Source organism: Chanodichthys erythropterus, chromosome 4 (assembly GCF_024489055.1).
Source record: "Chanodichthys erythropterus isolate Z2021 chromosome 4, ASM2448905v1, whole genome shotgun sequence".
Lineage (NCBI taxonomy): Eukaryota > Metazoa > Chordata > Actinopteri > Cypriniformes > Xenocyprididae > Chanodichthys > Chanodichthys erythropterus.
Window position 1 is genome coordinate 25,176,795 of NC_090224.1, and position 24,849 is coordinate 25,201,643.

Here is a 24,849-nt window from a genome sequence, read left to right on the forward strand (position 1 = left end):
TCATATTTAGTTTTGTGAATGCAAAGCCAGTGTGTCTTATCTGCAACAAAGTTGTTGCTGTTTGCAAAGAACATAATATACTAGGGCCGCATCCAAAAACGCGTGGAAAGTGCAGCTGCGCCTCTTTCTTTTCTAAAGCGCTTGCGCTCCCGCAGCGTCTGCCACTGGCCTTGAGCAACTTCCATTTCATGCAGATTTATATAAATTGTTTATTTTTTGCCTTAAAGGAACACTCCACTTTTTTTGAAAATAGGCTAATTTTCCAACTCCCCTAGAGTTAAACAGTTGAGTTTTTCCGTTTTCACATCCATTCAGCCGATCTATGGTTCTGGCGGTACCACTTTTAGCATAGCTTAGCATAGTTCATTGAATCTGATTAGACCATTAGCATCTCGCTCAAAAATTTCAATATTTTTCCTATTTTAAACTTGACTCTTCTGTAGTTACATCATGTACTAAGACCGACGGAAAATGAAAAGCTGCGATTTTCTAGGCCGATATGGCTAGCAATTCTACTTTCATTCTGGCGTAATTATCAAGGAACTTTGCTGCTGTACTATGGGTGCAGCAGGAGCAATGATATTACGAAGTGCCTGTGACCCCCTGCCTTGCCACCATGGAGACATTTGTGAGAGACATTGTGTAATATCATTGCGCCTGCTGCACCCATGGTATGGCAGCAAAGTTCCTTGATTATTACGCCGGAATGAGAGTATAGTTCCGAGCCATATCGGCCTAGAAAATCAAGTTTTAAATAGTAAAAATATTGAAACTCTTTGGTCATTTTTGAGTGAGATGCTAACGGTCTAATCAGATTCAATTAACTATGCTAAGCTATGCTAAAAGTGGTACCGCCAGACCCATAGATCGGCTGAATGGATTTGAAAACGGTAAAACTCAACTGTTTAATTTTAGGGGAGTTGGAAAATTAGCCTATTTTCAAAAAAAAGTGGAGCGTTCCTTTAAGCATTGGAAATGCACTGTATAAATTTATCTTAAATTAATAGTTTACCCAAAAATGAAAATTCTGTCATTATCTACTAACTCTCAAGTTGTTCCAAACCTGTATGACTTTCTTTCTTCTGCTGAACACAAAAGAAAATATTTTGAAGAATGTTTGTAACCAAACAGTTGATGGACCCCATTGACTTTCATAGCATTTTTATTTATTTTTTTCATGCTATGGAAGTCAGTAAGGCCTGTCAACTGTTTGGTTACCCATATTCTTCAAAATATGTGCTTTTGTGTTCAACAGATCAAAGAAAGTCATACAGGTTTGAAACAACTTAAGGGTGAGTAAATTATGACAGAATTTTCATTTTTGGGTGAACTATCCCTTTAATAAATTGGCCAAATTACAAAGCAAGGCTTATCGTGTGATTTGGCCCCTTGGGCAGCCCCCAATGAGAAAGTGGTGAAATTGTAAATCTTTAACAAGCACCTGTTTTCACTTTTATAGAGATGAAATAAACAGCACACACTTTTAATGACAGTTCTTTAATTTTACATTTATTGTTAATTATTATAGCAGAATGAGCTAATCATCTGAGTTGTTCCTGAAGAGGTATTCAGCCTGAAATGGAGTACAGAGAATATGACACCAATTGAGTTGAAATATTTTTTTGTTAAATAAAACACATGATATGAATAGCGTATGACAAGTGTTACCAAAAAGTCGACAGGGTCATCAGGCTTGACCTTACAGCAGTCCACCAGTCCTTGAATGACAGTGGGCATGACATATTTCATCAAGTAGTGTCTCATGGGGACAGATCGTGTCTCTAATTGCTCATGTTCCTGCTTAATCACCTCGGCCATGTTCCTATTCTGCAAATACACATCCACAAGCTGAACAATGTAGTCGTTCCAAGGGAAAGAGAATGCGTTTGCTCATGCGTTTGTATGAATGCTCATTCATACACTTCTGTTCAAACTGTTCAAAAGGTTTGGGGGGCAGTAAATGTCATGTCTCTCTTTTGGACTTTTAAGTTTAGTTTTATTTAATAAACACACAAAGTAACTAAACAAGGTAATCAGGCACAAGTGAGAGACAAAAAGTATGTGTGTGAAGGGGGTGGGCGTCAAGTTTTGCCAGGATTGAAGTTATGAGTGTGCACAGTAGGCTTGGTGCAGTAGTCAGTGTTACCGGTATTACATGGTGTTCAGCCGTACACCGATTACATTACATGCCCTGTCGTTTGGCGATTTTATAGAAATAAAATCAGTTTAGTTCAGCTGGACAATGGACCCTACAGTTATAAAGTGAGGAGCGTCTGCTCCAAAGAGCAAGAGAAACAACACAGAGCTGCAGGAGTCACATGACGAGTGAGGCGTGATGACAATGGCGGAGGCAAAAGCGGAAGAGAACTTTTGTTAATAAAAGTTGCATTTCTTCATTTAATATAGATGAGTTTGTCTTTATTTTATTGTTGTTGTGTTTTCATTTAAAATTAATAATGAATCACAAACTAAGCATTTATTTTAAAGTAAAAGGAATTGTTTTCTCAAGCCAGGGGGTGCTGCAGCACCCTCAGCACCTCTACTTCCTGCAGTACTGGTAGTTCAGGCCCATTCACACCAAAAATGATAACTATAGATATAACGATAAGCATATAGTTCTAAAAATCATTCTAAATGTCATGATCCCTCTGCTGTCTTGTGTTTTGTAGGACTTTTATGTTGTAGTGTAATCTTGGCTCTCTTTGTTTCTGTCTTCACTTCATGTGTTTGGTTCATGTTTTGCCTTGTACCTTGTGTGTTGCTATAGTTACCCTCATTAGTTACCATGACATCAAATCACCAACACCTGTCCCTCATCAGCCCATTGTTAACATTTCTATTTAAACCTCTGTGCTTCAGTAGTTGTTTGTTGGATGTTACTCCTGTGTGTGTTTCTGCCTTTGCTCTCACCTGCTCTCTGTGGATTACTCTTGTTTATGGATTACCTGTTTTTGTTGTTAAACATTTGTTTACATTTGAATTCTCATGCCTGCTCACACGTTACACTAAATATATATAGCATTGTCCACACCACCGCTATAATGATATAGAGAAACAATATTGTTGGGATCACTTTCAGAATGACTTTTTCCAGCTGTTGAACGATAAAACACTGACAGCCAAACAGAATCCATTCTAATTTAAGGGCTCAGTTTGACAAGTCAAACCCCCTTTTCAAGGATACTTTAAAGAAAATAAATCTGTCATATAATCTGTCAAATAAATTGAAGTGATAATGATAAGATCACTATGCCAGGCTTGCAAACAGTGTAACATAAAATTACCTCAGAGCTAGTTTCGACAACATTGTCTTGCTTCCTTTGAAGTTGCAGTGAAAAAGACTATGCTTCTTTTTTTTTTATTCCACTATATTGACTTCATCAACTTTAATTTATTGTTAGATTAGATCGATAACACTAGCTAGATTCACTTGAAACATAACATGCTGAGGGCATCTGCTGGTTAAAAATGTCTAAATGCAACAAGAACAGCAAAAACAGCAGCGTGCAAGCTTAGAATAAACAGACAATTATCCATTATCGTTCGTTAGTGTGGATGCAAATTATCATTATAGTTATCGTTCTTGGTGTGAACAGGCCTTTATACCATGTCTACACCAGACGCGAGCGGTGCAACGTGACCTGACAAAAGACAATAGAACTCATTATAACGAGCGATGCTGTCTACACTGGATGCGGTGTGACATGACAAATCTCTGACAGTAAACTGATGCCCCGTTCTATTTCTGATGTACTTCAAGCACTCGTGATACTTCTGACACAAAGAACTAAATGGATTTGCAAAAGTCGCTTTGTCGCGTCCAGTGTAGAGAGCCTCAATCTGTTGCTGTGTGGCACGATTGACGCATCCGGTGTAGACAGTGTTAGGGTGAGGGCAAATGATTGAGGTTTTGTTTGAGCATTAGGTCAAATTTACCCATTCCTCCAAAAGAGCGTCCATTTTATCATTCTCCACTATCTTCCTGAGTTCCTTCTCAAGTTTCTCCTGTTTCAGCTGCTGGTGGCATTCATCTTCTTTCCTCTTCCTCTCTTCCTCCATTTCCTCTGGACTCAAACCGTAGTTCATCGGCCGCCCCACTGTCTTAATTATTTTGTCCACCGTGGCCTCATTCTCACAGTCTAAATGATATCATGAAAATACAATTCTTAATAACAATACCACCCTGCTTCATAACAATCGGCTTATACATCAGTTCATTTAACAATTTGATGGAGTGCCATTTTCTTATGTAAGCACAAAAATAAGTGTGATAGTTTGGGTTCTAACCAATGTGTTCAGGATGGATTTCCAGTTCATCGAAATAGTCAAGCACAGACTCGTCTTCTGCCAAAGTCTCCCTGAATTTTGCAAGACTCTTTGTAAACTCATCTTGAGTGTAGTGCATCTCCTCTGCCACATTCTGTGGAAGACTCTGAACTCGCTCTTTAAGAAATTCATCAGTGGCGTCCAGTGAAAAGACGAACTCTGTAAGAAAAAGCCAGTGGTTGTTAACACGAAACACAGCATTCACCAATCCATTTTTTCAGGATTCTTCGCTCAACAGAAAGAGCAAATGAACAGTATTTCTTTGAAAGAGGAATATTTGTAATCACAGGCGCTGATTTATGTTTCTGCTGGTGGGTGCCCAGTAACCCCCTTTTTTTTTTTTTTTATAATGTTATAGTTTCATCCTTACAGCTACGTTACAATATTACTATCATACTACTATTATATTTTAGACAAATCTGCACTTTGTTTTCGTATTCCCCATTAGTCTTGTGGTAGAATTTTTGTTAATAGAGTCAGAAGTTCAGCTGTGCTCTAATTATCAGCGGTTCGAATCCGCCCTTGCATAGTTTTTTTTTTTCGCATTAAGATCAAAGAAGTTTATTTATGATTGTATATCAATAACAGGGACAAATTTGTGTGCATTTTGATAGTGACTTCGCTGGAAAGAAGAGTCTAGCGAATCGTGATAGATTGATGCGCATGTATGTACATGAGTCACCATTCCTCCACTTACAACAGCGGTAACACAGTATTTCAAAAACAACACGTTCCAGCGTCAGATCGCTTATTATTTAACTCAAATGAACGTCAAATGGATGTTTCATTAGAATTTGACAAAAACAAGCACATTCTTTTCATGAGTGTTGTCGTACTCTCGCTGAAATCTGAAGATAACGTTACCTAAAGGTAGCTGTGTTATTTCGTCAGTCAGTCATGAACGTCAGGTGGTTAAAAGCTTCTGGCAACTTTAAATGCAGGAAAGAAGACCATTTTAGGGACAGTGCAAGGACAGTATGAGTTCTGATTCTGAATCTGAGCGAGCGCGAGAGTGAAGGAAATCCGACTGCAAGTTGAGAGATTTGTGCTTGCTCAACACTGGATGCGCTCTCAACATGCTCTCGACTTTTGCCATTAAAATAACATCATAGAAATGGCCTTAAATAAACTATATATATACAGTGGGTACGGAAAGTATTCAGACCCCCTTAATTTTTTCACTCTGTTATATTGCAGCCATTTGCTAAAACCATTTAAGTTCATTTTTTTCCCTCTTTTTTTCCCTTATAATATTAAGGTAGAACTACTGAACTCGCATGAACTGTTTTAAATATGATTTTTGTACCTTTATGGATCTTGAGAGAGGAAATGTCATTGCTGTGAATGCAGGCCTCACTAAGCCATCGGATTTCAACAAAAATATCTTAAAGGTGCCTTGTGTTCCGAAGATGAATGAAGGCCTTATGGTTGAAGAACGACATTAGGGTGAGTAATAAATGACATTATTTTCATTTTTGGGTGAACTAACCCTTTAATGCGTCATTGTGGAATACAAGTTTTAATTTATTTAAAAATGAACTGATCTCAAACTTTTGAACAGTAGTGTATTTTCAGGTAAAATAAACAAGATATTCAATGGGGGAAAAAAGCATGTGGAAGCTGAAGACTATCTTAAAGGTAATAATTATATAATGGTAATTTCCAATGCATCATTATTATTGCCATAACTCTTTTATTACATGAACATTAACAACCATTAAATTATTGTGATATTACTAAGATGTTTGAAGGTTGCCTCATGCAATTAAACATATTTACAAGCATAAGTTGTGAAATATATATCTGTGTGTATGTTCTGAAATGACTAACCTGGAATCAACACTTTGCTATACTGAGGTATTGTAGATCTGGTATCTTCTACTTCCATCTTTGCATCTGGAAAACATTTCAGAAGTTAAAGGTAACTTTATATTTCCATTTTGTTTTTGTTTTTGTTTTGTTTTTAAAGAAGATAGCTGACCATAGAAAAGCTCTTGTGCCTGTGTAAAGGTCTTTGGGTATCCATCCAGAACAAATCCTTGATTTCTGCAAGGCATTGAGTTTAGCTTCTCCCTTATGATATGCATCACATGCTGCTCATCCAACTGGCCTGTGAGAAAACACAATCAAAATTGCATTAAGTAACACTTACTTATCAGATCTGTTACAATCTTACAATCATATTTCTAGGTACATAAATCTATATAGGATCATGTCGAAGCTTCATTCAATGCATACCATCATTCTGAAGCATGTTGTTCTTTAGAGTTTTAAGCTGCTCTTCAGCACCAATGACCATTTCCTCATTCTCTCTTGTCTTCTCATTTCTTCCAAGCAGTTCCTCCTGAAGAACACATACTGTTCATTCAAGACAGCTTCATATACAGTGGGGCCAAAAAGTATGAGACTGAAAATGCTTCTATTTATACTTTTTAATATATTTTACTCATTATACATTATACTATCAGCAAATCAATATTTAAAAAAAGGTAAAAAGTTTTACATTATTCAAAATCCTAAAACTGTTTATTTCCACGATTTTTTGTACAATATAATGTATATAACTGGGTCTATTTTTGCTGCGCTGCTAATGCTCAATTAAAGTGAAAGTACACCTTTGATGGACAAAATAAATATGATTTCACACAAAAAGTGATTAAAATGCACAGAATAAGCATGTGTTTTAGATGTGTTTTAACAAGAATTTAAGTATATTATTATAAACCAAACAAGCAAGTACAGGTAACTTTTAAAAGTAACTTTCCCCAATACTGGTTATAGTTAACATATTGTACCTTTTTTATTTATTTTCTATTTTATTTACCTTTTTTAATTGTATTTTATCTATTGTTTGTATGCAATGCAACAATTGATATTAATTGCTGTAGACATTGTTAAAATATCAATATAAAAAGAAGCTGTTATGTAGTCCTCACTCACCAGTTGTCTGACTTTCTCACTGATGGCTTCACTGACATTAATATGATGAAGTTTGTAATATCTGCACAACTTTGTAGCAACTGAGCTTTTGCCAACAGCAGGGGGCCCAAGAAGACAGATTTTTATTGGCTGATGGAAATTAAATGCAAAATAGGAGCATGTAAGCATGTAAAGCTATATTGTTAAAAATGTCTTCAAAAAAAAATGCCAAAAAATGATTGCCAAAAACAAATTAAAACATTATGACTTTATTTGTGATATATATTCTACTTCAACAAGTGTTATCAAAGCTTACCAACAAATGCCTTGTCTGTTTGTATTCCTCCACCACGCGAAATATGTTTTCAACTATTCCAGATTCATAATCCAAGGAGATGTTTAATTTGTCCTTTAAGAAAACAGACTCAATCTGAAGGTTGACACTGAGGTAAAGCAAGTCAGTTTCCTGTGAAAATACACAACAATGTGATATATTTCCTTCACATATAATTTTATGACATGGTAAAAATGTGTGTTCAGCTAAAACAGCCAACCGTAATTGCCTTTGTGCCATAGGCATCCTCCTTTGGGACTTTTTCTATTTGTCCAGAACCCAGGGCAGAGGCAATGGCCTAAGGAAATAGACAGCTGCATGTTTACAAATGATTTTTAGTGGTGTTTTCTCATTGCAAAACTAAAGTGTGAGCATTACAGTCAGTACAGCATATAGCAATGAAGTGTGTAATGATTTCATACTTTCACAATGTCTTCAAAAGTGTTCTTGGAATCATCAACAGCGATGAAGTAGTGTGTTTTTGGTTTGTGATCGATGATGTTTTGCACCACTCTAAAATGACAAATGATGACAAAAATATGAGATGAAAATGAAATTACAAGTTAAACAATACACCAATCAACATCTGAGTAAATGCCACAACTGCAGTTTCTCAAACCTTGCAAGGTCATGGATGTGAATGGCAGGAATGATATTTGTCCCAGCTCCAAAAACAGGAACACTGCTAAGCTCTCCGAGCCAAGCTGTCTGGGGGAAAGTGAATAAGTTAGCAACAAAATGTGATTATGAATTCATAATTGACAATTATGCTGCTTTCATACTGTTGTCATATTTAGTACTTTAAAGAAGAAGTGAAACATGCTCTCGCCCATTCCATACTGCAGCCCTGATGTTACAACATAAGTAGCCAGCTTTGACTTTTTCTGAAAGAAAAGAAAAGGGAATTTGTTTCATATGTTAAGGTATTCTAAGCTTGTTTCATTTCATAAATGATTTTAAATGTATTAGGCCGGATTCTGGATTGATCATTACAGTCTTCCCCAGTTTAAGAACAAGCTTCTCGGTGCTTGTGTGTTCTTTAAAGTTTGGATGTGGTCTTTTTCTTTTGTAGTCCTCTTCAGTCAAGGGAATATCAGGATCATCCTTAAGATAAAATCAGAAAAAATAGCAAAAGTAATGATGTCTGGTCTGTTTATGGTCACTGTAATGTACAGCACATTCCAACTGATCAATATAATATATAATCAATCAACATAATCAAAAACAAATTGAAAAGAGTAATGTATAAAACTTTTATTTGTTTATTTATTACAATTTTCAAATTAAAAAAAAAACCTAAATAAAAAAAATATATATTTTCAATGTGGTGTCAAATTGAAGGAATCTTGTTTTGGCCACAGAATAAACAAAATAATAAAAAGGGTAATTTTGAATTTATCTCACAATTATGACTTTTTATCTTGCAATTGTGCTTACATCACACAAATAAAACTTTATCCCTGAATTGTTTATATCTCGCAATTCTGACTTTAAAACTTGCAATTGTGAGTTCACGTCTCATAGTTCAGAGAAAAAGAGTCAGAATTGTGAGTTTATATCTCATAAATATACATAAACACAATTACATAAATATACATAAACTCACAAGTTTTAAAGTCTTTTATCAAAATTGTGAGAAAAAATCACAATTGTCAGCTTACAATTTGGACTTTATATCTCGCAATTGCAAGTTTATATCTGACAACTCTGAGGAAAAAAAACAGAATTGCGATAAACACAATTCTAACTTTTTTCTCGCAATTGAGAGTTTATATCTCGCAATTCTAACTGTGTAACTCACAATTGTGAGTTTGTCTAAGTTTATATCATGCAATTCTTACTTCGTAACTCACAATTGTGAGTTTATTTCTCGTAATTCAGATAAAAAAGTCAACTGCAAGATCTAAACTCACAATTCTGACTTTTTCTGACTACCGCAATTGCGATCCTATATCTCACAATTCTGACTTTTTTTTCTCAAAGTTGTGAGATAAAAAACTGGCAATTGTGAGAAAAAAGTCAGAACTGTGAGTTTATATCTCGCAGTTCAGACTTTGGTCTTAGAATTATGAGACAAACTTGTAATTGTGAGGAAAAAACTCAGAATTGTGAGTTTATTTATTGCAATTGTAACTTTATTTCTCAAAATTGAGAGATATAAACTCACAATTGCAAGTTACAAAGTCAGAATTGCAACATATAAACTCGCAATTGCTAGAAAAAAGTCTGAATTGCGAGCCGACAACGTTCGAGTTTATATCTCACAATTCTGTATATCTCACAATTCACAATTCATTGTAACTTGCAATTGTGAGTTTATGCGTCATAATTCAGAGAAAAATTTTTAACTGTGAGATTTAAACTCACAATTCTGATTTTCTCAAAATTGTGACATATAAACTCTCAAATTTAAAAGTGATATAAACTTGTCAGCTCACAATTCAGACTTTGGACTTCCATGGTGGAAAGAAGCTTCCATACTGGACATTACTGTATAATATATATAAAAGCAACACTCACAGGATCAGCTGGTTTGGTCATTGCCCATGTCATGATTGTTGACAGCAGGATGAATATTTTTGAAGACTTAAAATGTTCAATTTCAGAGTGCAGAGCTATTGTAAATACAGATTTAATATACAATTTTATTTAATTCCTGTGAATAAAGAACGAAACTGAAAAGAAATTAAATGGCATTAAGGCTGTATCCCAAAACCTAGTGAGCTGCATAATGTGATGCATAATTTTGGTCATCTGAACATGCCTCACCATATTTTGAGTTGCAGCCTAAATAAATAGTCTGGTAATCTGAGGAATTGTTACCTGAAATGGCCCATGTTGCCTCATCTATGAGATCAGTGTGTTCAGTGATATTATATACAATAACATCACAATTCATCAGACACTGCAGGAGTTCCTCTCGATTCACAGACTGAAATATAATGAAACGAGATGCTCAAAAATGCTTTAGGTAGTCAGCAAGTTTTAAGACACATCTGAGACTTGTTACAAGGGTCAATGAGAAAAGCGTTGCCTTTTCATTAAAGGTCAAATTATAATTTATGAGACTTACTGATCTTGACACACAGGGATCATCTATGATTTATTCATTGTCTCAATCAGCTCCCTAGCTCGTGAATCAGTATTGTGCACATGAATTCGGGCACTGGTAAGCACCCTCACTCACTACACGTTGAATCATTGAATTCAGGTGTTCCAATCACTTCCATGGCCACAGGTGTATAAAATCAAGCACCTAGGCATGCAGACTGCTTCTACAAAAATTTATGAAAGAATGGGTCACTCTCAGGAGCTCAGTGAATTCAAGTGTGGTACCGTGATAGATTGCCACCTGTGCAATAAGGCCATTTGTGAAATTTCCTCAATACTAAAGCTCCACGGTCAACTGTTAGTGGTATTATAACAAAGTGGAAGCAATTGGGAACAACAGCAACTCAGCCACGAAGTGATAGGCCACATAAAATCACAGAGCAGGGTCAGCGCATGCTGAGGCGCACAGTGTGCAGAAGATGCCAACTTTCTGCAGAGTCAATAGCTACAGACCTCCTAACATCATGTGGCCTTCAGATTAGCTCAAGAACAGTGCGTAGAGAGCTTCATGGAATGGGTTTCCAAGGCCAAGCAGCTGCATCCAAGCCTTACATCACCAAGTGCAATGTAAAGTGTTGGATGCAGTGGTGTAAAACACTGCCATCTGGCAATCCGATGGACAAGTCTGGGTTTGGCGGGTGCCAGGAGAACGGTATTTGCCTAATTGCATTGTGCCAAGTGTAAAGTTTGGTGGAGGGGGGATTATGGTGTGGGGTTGTTTTTCAGGGGTTGGGCTGGGCCCCTTAGTTCCAGTGAAAGGAACTCTTAATGCTTCAGCATACCAAGACATTTTGGACAACTTCATGCTTCTAACTTTGTGGGAACAGTTTGGGGATGGCCCCTTCCTGTTACAACATGACTGCGCACCAGTGCACAAAGAAAGGTCCATAAAGACATGGATGAGCGAGTTTGTTGTGGAGGAACTTGACTGGCCTGCACAGAGTCCTGACCTCAACCCGATAGAACACCTTTGGGATGAATTAGAGTGGAGACTGTGAGCCAGGCCTTCTCGTCCAACATCAGTGCCTGACCTCACAAATGCGCTTCTAGAAGAATGGTCAAAATTTCCCATAAACACATTCCTAAACCTTGTGGAAAGCCTTCCCAGAAGAGTTGAAGCTGTTATAGCTGCAAAGGGTGGGCCAACTCCATATTAAACCCTAAGGATTAAGAATGGGGTGTCATTAAAGTTCATGTGCATGTAAAGGCAGGCATCCCAAAACTTTTGGCAATATAGTGATTTTATGAATAACAGTGAAACTGATATTTTTCTGATTTTTTTTTTTTTTTTTTTTTTTTTTTGTTATTTAATTAAAGTACCTTAACATAAATAATTTGATTGTTACATATAACTTCAACATTTCAGCTGTAAATTAACTATAATGGTAGTAGCTAGATTATGTTCGCTACCTGTCTATCAATGTTTGTTTATGCTGAAATATAATTAAATAACAGTTTCTTCAATACATCTGTTTTGTGTCATAATGTGTATTGAGCTGGCTTGTGACTTTTTAGGAAGCAAACTTTTCAGTGCACTGGGAGGATTTGCGATTGAGACAGCCCTTAAAATGTCTGACTCCCTAATCAGTTCCCTGAATACTGAACTAGAAAGCTGATTGAGATGCATGTTGGTTGCACCAAATTACTTTTATTTGGTGGACAAAAGTTGGTTCAAATATTGATATTTTAACAAAACTTCTTCACTGCTTATTTCTTATTTTCTAAGAAATAGTAAAATTTTTAAGCAATGTTGTATCACCTTGAAATGTTTTTACAGTATGCTTCTGAAAATATCTAAATTAATTTTCATTCAGAAATTTAAAATATATGGAGGTTTATTCCTGGGATTCGGTAATATAGCAAATTAAATTTTGTATTTTTTAAACTGCATAGAATTAATTTTCTAAAACCCCACATCATTAGACACATATTAAACCTCCATCAAATCATATTTTCCCACCTCAGGCATTAAAGACGTTTTACTATTTTCAGGTTTTTTTCATACACCTTTTATTCTTAACCCCATAATGGACAAAATGGAATTGGTTTAAAAAGGTTTTTATGCAAAACTTGCTATAAAACAAACATCTACCTACTGCTCATGTGTCCCTCATAACAATTTAATAACTACTAATGTAACATTTATGATAATTTTCACATTTTTATGGGACTGAAGTTAAAAATAAACAAATTATGTGTCTCCGGTCTCTTTATTTTTGTAAAAAACGTTTTCAATTTAGATGTCCTTAACATGTCGGGTGGTAATCAGCAGATCATTTTTAATCATCTTCCCTATTTTTTTCCAAAACAATAGTTGAGAATAGTGTGACGAGGCTGAAGACTGAGAGGCTTTGAAGGGAGATATTGCCTTCAATTTTATATATATTTTTTTTCTCTATCATTTCTGCATGCAAAACTGTCTTTCTGCTGCTAATGTGGCTGCACATTATGTCAAATATTCTATTTTTAACAAAATTATGAGTTGTCATGATTTTATTAAGTATATCTTTACTGAAATCATGACAAGTTTTTATTATTATCATTAAAATTATTTATAAACGAAGTGAAAAACTTCATCCTGTCACAAATTTTCAACCCCGGAACAATGAGAAATATACAAATATGTGAAGGGGTTGAGTTTTTGTTTTTTTGGGGTTTTTTTGCAAAAAATGGTCACTGTTCCTCTTGCAGTGTAGGGGAGACCATATATTGCAGCAATGAAATAAGTACACTGTATATACTTTAAAAAATAAAATTTTGAAAAATAATCATTTTCCATCTTAAATTTATGTGATGGGGTTGAGTTGTTAAGCATGACAGTACATTCCATGACTAGTACGCCCCAAAAATATGAATAAAAAGAATGACACTACTTACCATCTTCTGCACCACTGTTAAAGAGACCCGAATGATGTAAATGATGTCACGTGATATGGGCGGAATCTAAATTATTATAGGCGGAGAATTGTTGGCGTGATGGGGTTGAGTTCAGACTGAGGGACATCACTTTAAAGTCTGCTATTTTATAAAATATCTTGAAATTCTTTTTCACAAAAAATTAACACAAATAAATACTTTCAATATTGCCAAAAATTATAGACATTGTGCATTTTGTTAAATATTTTCTAAGTTCAAATTCAGTGAAGTGCGGACATGACAGACAGAATGTTTAGTGTACGATAGAAATAAGAAATTATTTTATTATAAAAAAAATTAAAATGCAACTATTTTTAATAATTATTTAATAATTATCTATATAATTATTTTTATTCATTATAATGGACATACATACCAAAGTATTGTGAAAAGCTTTTAACAATTCATTTTGGTGAACCATCTCTTAAAAAGTCTGAGGGACTGAAATAGTACCGAATCCCAGGAATGATGCGTGAATCACACTTAAAAAAAAAAAAAAAAAAAAAAAATATATATATATATATATACACACACACACACACAGAATACAGAACCACTAAGATTTTTAATGTTTTTAAAAGAAGTTTCGTCTGCTCACCAAGGCTACATTTATTTAATTAAAAATACAGTAAAAAACAGTAATATTGTGAAATGTTATTACAATTTAAAATAACTGTGTACTATTTACATATATTTGACAAAGCAATTTATTCCTGTGATCAAAGCTGAATTTTCAGCATCGTTACTCCAGTCTTCAGTGTCACATGATCCTTCAGAAATCATTCTAATATGCTGATCTGCTGCTCAAGAAACATTTAATGTGTACAATTGTACAAAATATTTGTGTACAATATTTTTTTCAGGATTATTTGATGAATAGAAAGTTCAAAAGAACAGTGTTTATCTGAAATCTAATCTTTTGTAACATTATAAATGTCTTTACTGCCACTTTTGATTGATTTAATGCATCCTTGCTGAATAAAAGTATTCATTTCTTTAATTTCTTTTAAAAAAAATAAAAATAAAAATTATTACTGACCCCAAACTTTTGAACGGAGTGTATAATGCTACAGAAGCTTTGTATTTCACATAAATGCTGTTCTTTTGAACTTTTTATTAATCAAGGAATCCTGAAAAAAACGTACACAACTGTTTTCAACATTGAAAATAATCATAAATGTTTATTGAGCAGCAAATCAGCATATTAGAATGATTTCTAAAGGATCATGTGACACTGAAGACTGGAGTAATGATGCTGAAAATGCAGCTTTGCATCACAGGAATAAATTATTTTGTCAAATATACTTAAATAGTACACAGTTATTTTAAATTGTAATAATATTTCACAATATTACTGTTTTTTACTGTATTTTTAATTAAATAAATGTAGCCTTGGTGAGCAGGCGAAACTTCTTTTAAAAACATTAAAAATCTTAGTGGTTCCAAACTTTTGGACTGTAACTTACTGTATATATATATATATATATATATATATATATATATATATATATATATATATATATATATATAAAATAATAAAATCTACCCACAACACCACAAAATAAATGATAAACTAACCCAATATTCCTCCAGTGCAAAACGTTGTTTTCTTGCATCTTTATTCGCAACTGTTCCGACTATCTGAAAGCATGCGCCTTCTGAAGCGTGTTCGTGTATGTCCTCCTCCTCTCCATCAGTGAGAGACTCTCCGACGACACATGACGACAAGAACTAAACAAAACAACATTAAACCACAGCGCTTATTATTATATTCATGTTGTTTACGTAAAAGACTCGTTCAGTAGACTCTTTTACCTGCGCGATAAATTTGGATGAGTATGAGTCGATGTTGTTGAGAAAGACTCGTTTGGAGCGGCTTTCGCTGTGGTAGGCCATGTTTGTCGTTTGGTTGCTATGGAGACTTGAAAAGATCACACAGCGCCCAAAATATTTGGATGTCACGAAATATCAACGCAATGTATTTTATAAAACCTTGTCCTAAACCCTTTATTATTATTTTGAAATATATGTATTAAAAAAAAATGCATACGTCACACTATAAATTATGGAGCCCCTAAAGGGACGTGGTGGTGAAAAACAAAAAATGAGGAAGGAAATTTTTAGTGCTGGTGGAAAAAAAAATTGGGATGTGAGGAATTTTTTATTTTTTTTTTTCAAAACTTTTGCGTTCCCCAAAGAAACTTTGCGTTCGCACGCAAAGATATTTGCGTTCCCTCGCAAAGTTATAATCGTTCCCTTGCTGTGAGCTCGGACAAACACTTCCTCTTTAATGTCCCGCTGGCTGGCAGTAGTGTTTCAGTTAGTAACGTTAATGTGCCCGAGGGATGACGCATTTTTGTAGGCCAACCCGGAAGTTAGCAGCGCACGGGTTCCCTCGACTGAAAAAGCCTATTCATTTTTCCCATAGACTTTTGGAAAATCGCAGAAAATAAGCTCTGTGTTTAACAAAGGGTTATGACACTTACATGTTTTGTCTATCAAGATAATCTTTACAAGTTAACACAACATTTATAGATTTTGAAGCCTAAATAAAGTCGTCAGATATAAAAGGCTAACAGTAGGCTATAAACGGACTACAGCACACCATGGTCGCGGATCAACGTCGTCACCACCAAGCGTCCTCAAACTTTATTTAGAAAACAACTCTATTTAAAAACATGCTCACTGATTATATATAAGCTGTGTATGAATACTTATCCACTTTTTCATGAGAAATGCTGTCCAAATGTCCTGTTTGTCATGATGACGTCTAAAGTCCCCGCCAAAGGAAGTAGTCCCTTTTAGCAATTTGTTAGCAACCGCCGAATTTAAGACACAGTAAAAGTTTAAAAAATCACAAGGGTTATAACTGGTGTGTTTTATGTCATAGATCAAAACTTGAAAGTATTTAGAGGCTTTGTTTACCACAGACCTTATTTCAGGCGATTTAGCAAAAACCCATTCAAAAAACCCATACTTTACGGCGTTGGAACCGGAAGTCCTAAAATGCTAACTCGCTTCCGGGTTTTGCCTACAAAATCGCGTCATCCTGCGCAGCTCATAGAGTTTGAACTTGTTGGATTAAAATATAAAGAAATGCAGTCAGTGCTTATGTCAAGCAGTTCAGTAAAGTTGGCAATATATTCACAGATTCGAGCTTCCCAGATTAATAACTCGTGAGCTAAAGGTTGTTAAAACACAAAAACAGCTACTTCCAATCATAGTAACCTAACAAGCTACAACAACCCAATTTTCCTCAAATGTGCTTTATAATAAATTGGTCTCTATAAGCAGGCGGCGGAGATACACGTCTGAAGGGACCGCCTGAAAAGTGCAAAACCCAAAACCCTTTTGCTCATTTTATATTATGAAAAAATACTCAATAACTTCACTGTAACACACTGTACTGTCACCAAATTTAGTTCATACGTCACTGTTCTCCTGCTGGTTAGGTAGGCTACTACAACACTCCTCAGTTTTTTTAATTTAGTATTTTTTATGTCATTATATTGTTTAGGTAAGGAATAATTGACAACGGGCTGTTGAATTCTTAGAAAATAATGCACACCTGAGGTGCTAATGCGGCCATGTCACAAACCATTTTAATTTATCCAATATGTGGTTAACATGGCCATAAATGTATAGTCCCATTCGATACAATGTAGGCCTATCTATACACTTTACCTAATGTGCATATTAATGTGTTTTTGGGGCAACATGTAATGAAAAAAAGAAGTGTAATAATGGGAGTAATTGGCAACATTTTTATATTAAAATCTAATATTTAATTGGAATACTGATATATAATTTATTTCCCTATTCACGTCTCACAAAATGCCTGATGTTGGATAAACATGATTGTCCTGGTGTCGTTTACAGTGGACATGTATGAAAGCTATAATATTATTAGTATAGTATTAGAAACTCCATAATATTTTCTTGAGATGTTGATTTATGAAAATCAATTTGAAGTTTAGTCAGATTTAAATTATGATTACAAAATTGTATCATATTTCCATAAGAGTGCAAAATTTGGTCAATTTTAAAGTCAATTTTAAAGACAAAGGAGTTGTTATTGTTGTTGTCATGGTGAAACCTTGAATGTTCTCTTTACAGGACATCCAGACTTAAAACTTTGACATGTATGGTGTCAGAAAAATTCACTAAAATATAATGTCCACTGTAGTCTATTCCTTGGTCCCAGGAGGATCGCAGCCTTTATATTCAGGTTTTCATATACACAACTGTATTAATTTCAGTTAATATAGGTGGAGTTGGGGAAGGTGGAGGGTTTCTTAAAGCGCACTGCAACTACAGCAAATGCTAACAAAGTATTTGTAGGTTGAGTACGTGAGCTCATTGGCTACTGATACAGCAGGAACCAATCAGCTGTGCCCTAAAGAGAATAATGTGATTACAAGCAGGTTGAGTTAAAGCAACACTATGTAATTTTTTACCTTAAAATAATCTCTCTAAAAATTTTTCAGTGGTAGAGCAATTCTTAATTGGACGAATTCTACTGTCGCAGCTACCTGAGCAGCCTCCTATCAGGTACAACCACACTCTGCAAGTTTCGTGTTTGGGTCGGTACACACAGCCCTGCCCATCCCCTGCCAGCGGAAGTGTGCGACCTGCTTTACAGCATACGTCAGATATATTTTACTCGTAGCCTGGGAGGAGTTAGCCAACAGCTATATAAGACGAAACAATCTAATATGCAAGTCTCAAATCCAACAGCATGGCAGACCCAGCAAAGAAACCAAAGGGTTTTGTCGGAGGAAGTGAAGAAAAGAGAGAGAGAGAGTGATCGGACATAAGCCCAAACACGAATCAATATCGGACGTGCTTACACTCGGTGGCATGGGCTGAAAGAGGCAATGTGTTGCAAAACGGATGGAGACCTAGCCTTCCTACAACTGGAATTGTAAGTCTTATATACGGTTTCTGCACCGTCAGCATAGTCAACAAATTCACATGTATTGTGCTGCCCACAGTGAAGCTTATACAGCGACAGTATTTACAACACTGGTAACAGACAATTGTGATCAACCACATGGGTGAACCGTGAGCAAATGTTACATGGTGTTGCTTTAACCCTCTAGTCTACAGCACATCGTTGCCCTCAGGCAACGGAAAGTTTTCTTAAGCCCTATGTTTAGTAAATCTTTCTTTAAATGATTACAACCAATTAGAAAGGTTGAGAAAGTACCAAAGAACAGTCCAGTAAGGTGTGGGAGTCACTATCAAGCACCATTTAAAGGTGGGACATCCTGTTCTGACACATGGTCACAGCACATGGTGTGAGAAGAAGGCAAGATTATTTGCTTTAACGAGTTTGTTTGCCCATATAATCTTTAGGATATTAGGTTAGCTAATTTGGCTTGCTGTCCACTGAGGAGGGGCTCGATGAAGCATCTTCAACTCGAGCTCTGATACACCCCCCAGTGAATAAATATAGGATGTGATTACATAGGGCAAGGTACCTGAAATGAAGGTGGAGTTTGGGGAGGTGGAGGGATGCTGAAACAGCTGAGACTGAAGAGAGGTAAGCAGCTGCTTATATACTCTGGCTGTTGATTGGAAGATTAGATGGGCTCGCTCCTCCCTAAATTACGTTTAGGAACTTCACTTAGTAATCTTATTTAAAACGACATGAACTGTAAAAATATATGTATATAAAAAATATGTGTGTGTATGAAGGTGTAGAGAAGCCTTTTGTCAGGTTTTATGAAGTTTTTATTTTTTTATTTTTGCATGTTCAGAAATTCAGTTTAGATAAGGGGTACTTTTCGAGGAGGTTTTGGACAATACTTCACGTTGGCCATAATGTGTTATAAGGAGGGAAGATGCAGGGCTCCTTGGGTGTGCAGGAAGACCCAAAGTGATGTGCAAAAACTGTAACATACAACTCTATTTCACAGCAGAGAAGAACTGCTTTTTTACTTTTGTACAGAGTGAAATCTTTTTACATGAAGTACATTATATGGCATGACACACTACATGATACAGACCTATGCATGTATCAAATTCAATATATCAGTGTCTTTCAAGTGTTTTTTCCTTTTTACTTAATGATTTCTTGACATTTAAAAAAAAATGTGATTTTGATGATAATTTTCTCTATGATTCTGTACCATTGTTGCACAATGAAAAAATATTTTGGGAATATTTATTTTTTCATGTGCCATCAACATGTGTGCACTAGAGGGTTAAGGACCTATCAGCCTGCGCCATCTGGAGTTTCATGACAGAACTTTTTTATTTGTTTTTAGGTAACCATTCCTATAAGCTTCAAGACTGACCTAAATATTTCTAATAATACAAGAATAGTATTCTATTTCTATTCAGCCCTCCACCAGTCGGTGCTTTATGGCAGAGTGGCCCGACGGAAACTTCTCCTCAGTGCAAGACACATGAAAGCCCGTCTGAAGGACTCATGGTGAGAAATAAGATTCTCTGGTCTGATGAGACCAAGATAGAACTTTTTGGCCTTAATTCTAAGCGGTATGTGTGGAGAAAACCAGGCACTGCTCATCACCTGTCCAATACAGTCCCAACTGTGAAGCATGGCGGTGGCAGCATCATGCTGTGGGGGTGTTTTTCAGCTGCAGGGACAGGACAACTTGCAATTGAGGGAAAGATGAATGTGGTACAGTACAGGGATATCCTGGACGAAAACCTTCTCCAGAGTGCTCAGGACCTCAGACTGGGCCGAAGGTTTACCTTCCAACAAGACAATGACCCTAAGCACACAGCTAAAATAATGAAGGAGTGGCTTCACAACAACTCTGTGACTGTTCTTGAATGGCCCAGCCAGAGCCCTGACTTAAACCCAATTGAGCATCTCTGGAGAGACCTAAAAATGGCTGTCCACCAACGTTTACCATCCAACCTGACAGAACTGGAGAGGATCTGCAAAGAGGAATGGCAGAGGATCAACAAAACTTTGTTGCATCTTTCCCAAAAAGACTCATGGCTGTATTAGATCAAAAGGGTGCTTCTACTAAATACTGAGCAAAGGGTCTGGATACTTAGGACCATGTGATATTTTAGTTTTTCTTTTTTAATAAATCTGCAAAAATGTCAACAATTCTGTGTTTTTCTGTCAATATGGGGTGCTGTGTGTACATTAATGAGGAAAAAAATGAACTTAAATTATTTTAGCAAATGGCTGCAATATAACAGAGTGAAAACTTTAAGGGGGTCTGAATACTTTCCATACCCACTGTACATAATACAGAATGGTCATACATAAGGCACTATATAAATAAAGATGACTTGTCTTGACTTTTAACAACAAAGCAACAATGACTTTTAAAACAAAGCACTTGGGGCTGTGATGACTTGACTTCTTTCCAGTCTTGCAGTCTCTCGTGTTCTTGCTCAGACGTGGACAGGCTCTGAGTTCCCTGTCAGGTTCGGGTTGGACTTCAGCCTTCGGGTCAAGTATTGAGTTCAAGCCCTCCACCAAGGACAGCAAGTATGTTATTTCCTATCCAATACAAAAATTATATGAACAGGTCAACTCATGAATGATTTTTTCAAACTGATTTGCATCAATGGTTCTGTTATTTTCCTGTTTATTACCGTGAAGCTGCTTTGAAACACTCTGTATAGTAAGCGCTGTATAAATGAGGTTGACTTGACAAGAACATTACAATGAACACAAATGTGAAAGTCTCACTACAAATAATCCAGAATTGAAGAGAAATTATAATAATCCTACTCTGTCTGCTTCACTTCCTCAAACCTGAAATCACTGATCAAGTGAATCTCCTGAACTTCTCCAATCTAGTTAATTTCTCATCCATTTATGTTGTAACATCTGCTCTAATGTCAGCCGTGTAGTTGGATCCTGGGCTAGGCACTGGCTAATCAGATCACTGAATTCTGTACAAATTTTAATAAGGAGAGAGCTGGTTACCCAGACAGCAACATAGTGTCAGCCCAGATCCGGCCCACACCTAGTCCATGTGTAATCCACATGTACCAGATGTGGGCTAGATCTGGGCCACACTATGTTGCTGTCTGGGTAGTCATGACCATGTGACTTTATGGTATTGAAGTATGCTTTGTAGCATGTCGCATCACAATGTTCTGTTCACTTTGATGTGCTCATGACCTGTTTAATCTTTAAAGGTATAAATGCAGCCGAATTTTGTTTATCAATGTTTGCAATATTATTCACTCACCTTTGGAGAAGTTGGATTTCTGAAATGTAACTTTGGCTTGTGTGATTTCTGTTCTATTGTGAAAAGGACGACAAGCGTTCACCATCTTGTACAACAACACTCCTAGAGCCTAGACATTTTTTGGGACAGCGTGGAATCGAGGTTCTGTCAAGACTTCAGATGGGCAGTAATCCAGTACTCCTGTAAGCAAGACATTTGCACATTGTTGAGCTTTTTTTTTAAAGTTTCCACACTCCCAAAATGCTCACCAATGTATAAGTCGCTCTTGTAGCCATCATTACTAAATAGCTGACCGCAGCAAAAGTCTATCAGTTTGAGCTGAAACGTGTTTTTATTCAACAGGAAATTCTGCGCATGGATGTCATTGTGAAAAACACCATGGTCAATGCAGTGTTGTACTGCCAGCAGAGTCTCCCACATGGATAAAACCTATATAAACATATATGTTTCAATATAGGTTTTGATATAGGTTTTGCATATATGTAACATATATAAAATTGGCCATTTTCCTATATTATAGGTACATATATGTACATATATGTACATATATAGCACCTTAACCACAGCAAGGAACTGCTGAAGAACCATACAGGGGCTTTACAGGTTCTTTATGAGGTAGTGGTGCTATATAGCACCTTAACCACCCCAAAGAACCGCTGAAGAGCCAATTTTTTTAGAGTGTAGTTAAATTCCATAACATGCCAATTACATGTGATACCAATTTCATGTGTTCGCACATACATAAGTTCTTGCATAATCTTTTTTCATTAATTCTTAGTTTTTGCCTTGATAATAGAAAATATGAGCTAGGCATCATGTATGACAGTCAAAAATGAGATATGAGCTACAATATGACCAGATCCTGCCATTAGCTATATAGATATGTGGAATTGTGGATATGAAGAAGCAATACAGGAGACCTATATTTCCTGTATATGCACATATATGCACCTCAATTTTGCCTATATTTGGCATATATACGCATATATGCAGTATATATAGGGCATATATGCAGCATATATGCAGTATATATACGCATATATGCAGCATATATATTATCATATATGTGCATATATGCAGCATATATGTGCATATACACTGCATATAGGTTTCATATATGCGCATATATCCACATATAGGTTCTTTCCATGTGGGCTGTTGCATGGTGACCCTTGCAGTTGAGGATCATTAGTGATGAAGTCATGCAAGCTCTTGCAGGGTTCTGAGTACTCCATAACGAGAGTGAATTTTCGAGGATGTTCAAACCACTCGTATAGTTGTATGATGAAGGGGCTTATGGGTTCTCGCCTCATCATTAGCAACAGCGTCACTTCTGTAACGAGAGGTTTTGGATGCCCAGGCTAGAGAAAAGTAGTAGAAAGAAAGTCAGCTGGGTAAAAATCTGAGGAAAACACATCATTTTTAAATGTACTTTTCATTGATCTTTTTAGATGTGTTCAAAAGAGCCTCTTCAGCTCAAAGTTATTTGGTGCTTCTAAGCTTTTGTCAATCACATTTACACCTAATGCTTCCTACGGGTGTATTAACTACAGTAAGCTGCTCTTAAACAACTAAATGCATATTCAGGTTTTGGCCAACTTACAATATGAAGATAACAATCGTTGTCAATCTTGCACATCCGCTTGATGTCAACCTGCAAAAAAAAAACAAAAAAAAATAACAGTTTCAATAACAGTAACAGTATTCAAGCACCTGACCTACACTAATTTGTATTAAACCATGTGTAAATAGTTTTAAATATTTTTTGATGCATGCAAGAATAAAATGTTATAGGTAAGATGTACCTTTTGCCATCAAATTTGCGTGTTCCCTCGTAAACACTGCCAAATCCTCCACATCCAATTATTTCTCCCACATTATAGAGAGACTAAAAAGACTGAAAAAACAAACAGAAAAATACAAGAAATTTATGAGCTTGCTAGATTCATTGCTTTATTTCAAAAATATCAGTGCTGATTGTGTCGAGAAAATAATATTAATATTTTATGAAAACGAGTCTTAAAATATTTTTAGTGGAAAAAAAGATGGCAATACTGTAGGAGAAAGATGTTGGAGAAATAATGATGATTTACCATTATTTTGCTTGATGCTGGAGTGATCTGGCGCAAAGTGATGGTGGCTTGGGATCGGCCTCTGGCTCCAGATCTGATGGAGGGACAAAAGGCTCCACAACATCCACAGCACTACAGTGGCAACAGCACCGCAAAGGACGCTTCATAGCCTTCCATAGCCTGTTGAGGAAAGAAAGAATTCCTTTCCTCTTCCTATGTTCTGTAGGTTTTTCTGAAATGAAGAAAAACAATTGAAAACACAACTATTAGAAACATCTCTGACATCAAATAAAGCAATGATATAATGACATAACTTATATTTTACTGTTAAATTCTTATCTGTAATGTTACAAATGCAAAGTAATGGAAATATTTCCAAGCTATCCACCTGACCTCTGCTTAATGCCCTCATAAATGTCCCAAAATCTTATTTTACTATATTAATAGTGATTTTATTTCACAATTATCATTATTCTTATTTTATCTTATCTTTTATTGAATAGAGAACATACATTTCCAGGCTTCATTTGGTCAACTCTGAATGGCACATGTCGCTCAGGTCTGGTAATGGCAAAGATCATATGGGCCATTTTTAAAAAAATATATTTATACTATATTTAATATATTTAAACAAACATTGATTTTTATTAAATACATAGCGATGTCTTATTTATTACATAACCGACACTGTAACACTCTGTACGACAGCCATTTTGACAATAAGTTGTGAAATAGAATTCTGTTCGGGATCATATGCTGACTGAGGCTACGTCCACACGAAGCTGGAGCTTACCCTAAACCGATCTTTTTGTTTCCTCGCCTCAAAAAATATCTACATCAAAATAATGTAGTATACATGCCAGACCATTATGTGGCACTGTAATTCTGCCACAGAGATGCACTTAAAGCAGTGAATAAGACTTGGAGCATGCGCATAAACCTTGCGCGCTGTATACAAACTATAGTAAAGCTTAGAAAT

At 35.9% G+C, this 24,849-nt stretch overlaps 1 protein-coding gene across 1 annotated transcript; it reads right to left on the bottom strand.

The window, feature by feature from the left end:
- Nucleotides 1–1,488: 1,488 nt before the first annotated feature.
- Nucleotides 1,489–24,460, bottom strand: ak7a (adenylate kinase 7a). The gene is made up of 21 exons (XM_067382896.1): nt 24,383–24,460; nt 23,402–23,452; nt 20,935–21,098; nt 15,422–15,527; nt 15,185–15,337; nt 10,403–10,511; nt 10,100–10,194; nt 8,573–8,683; nt 8,380–8,463; nt 8,199–8,287; nt 8,002–8,092; nt 7,800–7,877; nt 7,562–7,711; nt 7,267–7,395; nt 6,565–6,670; nt 6,308–6,436; nt 6,157–6,222; nt 4,288–4,485; nt 3,937–4,139; nt 1,669–1,827; nt 1,489–1,573 (listed from the first exon to the last, which is right to left on the bottom strand). The coding sequence occupies exons 1-21, from the start codon at nt 24,458–24,460 to the stop codon at nt 1,538–1,540; spliced, it is 2,385 nt and encodes a 794-aa protein (XP_067238997.1). The 3' UTR covers nt 1,489–1,537.
- Between the last annotated feature and the right edge of the window lie 389 nt (nt 24,461–24,849).

Excerpts from the sequence above, each read along its gene's own strand:
- ak7a (XM_067382896.1), bottom strand. The coding sequence starts at position 24,460 with ATGGCCCATATGATCTTTGCCATTACCAGACCTGAGCGACATGTGCCA. Across the intron at positions 21,099-23,401 it reads ACGATTGTTATCTTCATATT|GAAATAACATACTTGCTGTC; the intron begins GTAAGTTGGCCA and ends TGTATTGGATAG. Across the intron at positions 7,878-8,001 it reads CTTTTGAAGACATTGTGAAA|GCCATTGCCTCTGCCCTGGG; the intron begins GTATGAAATCAT and ends CTATTTCCTTAG.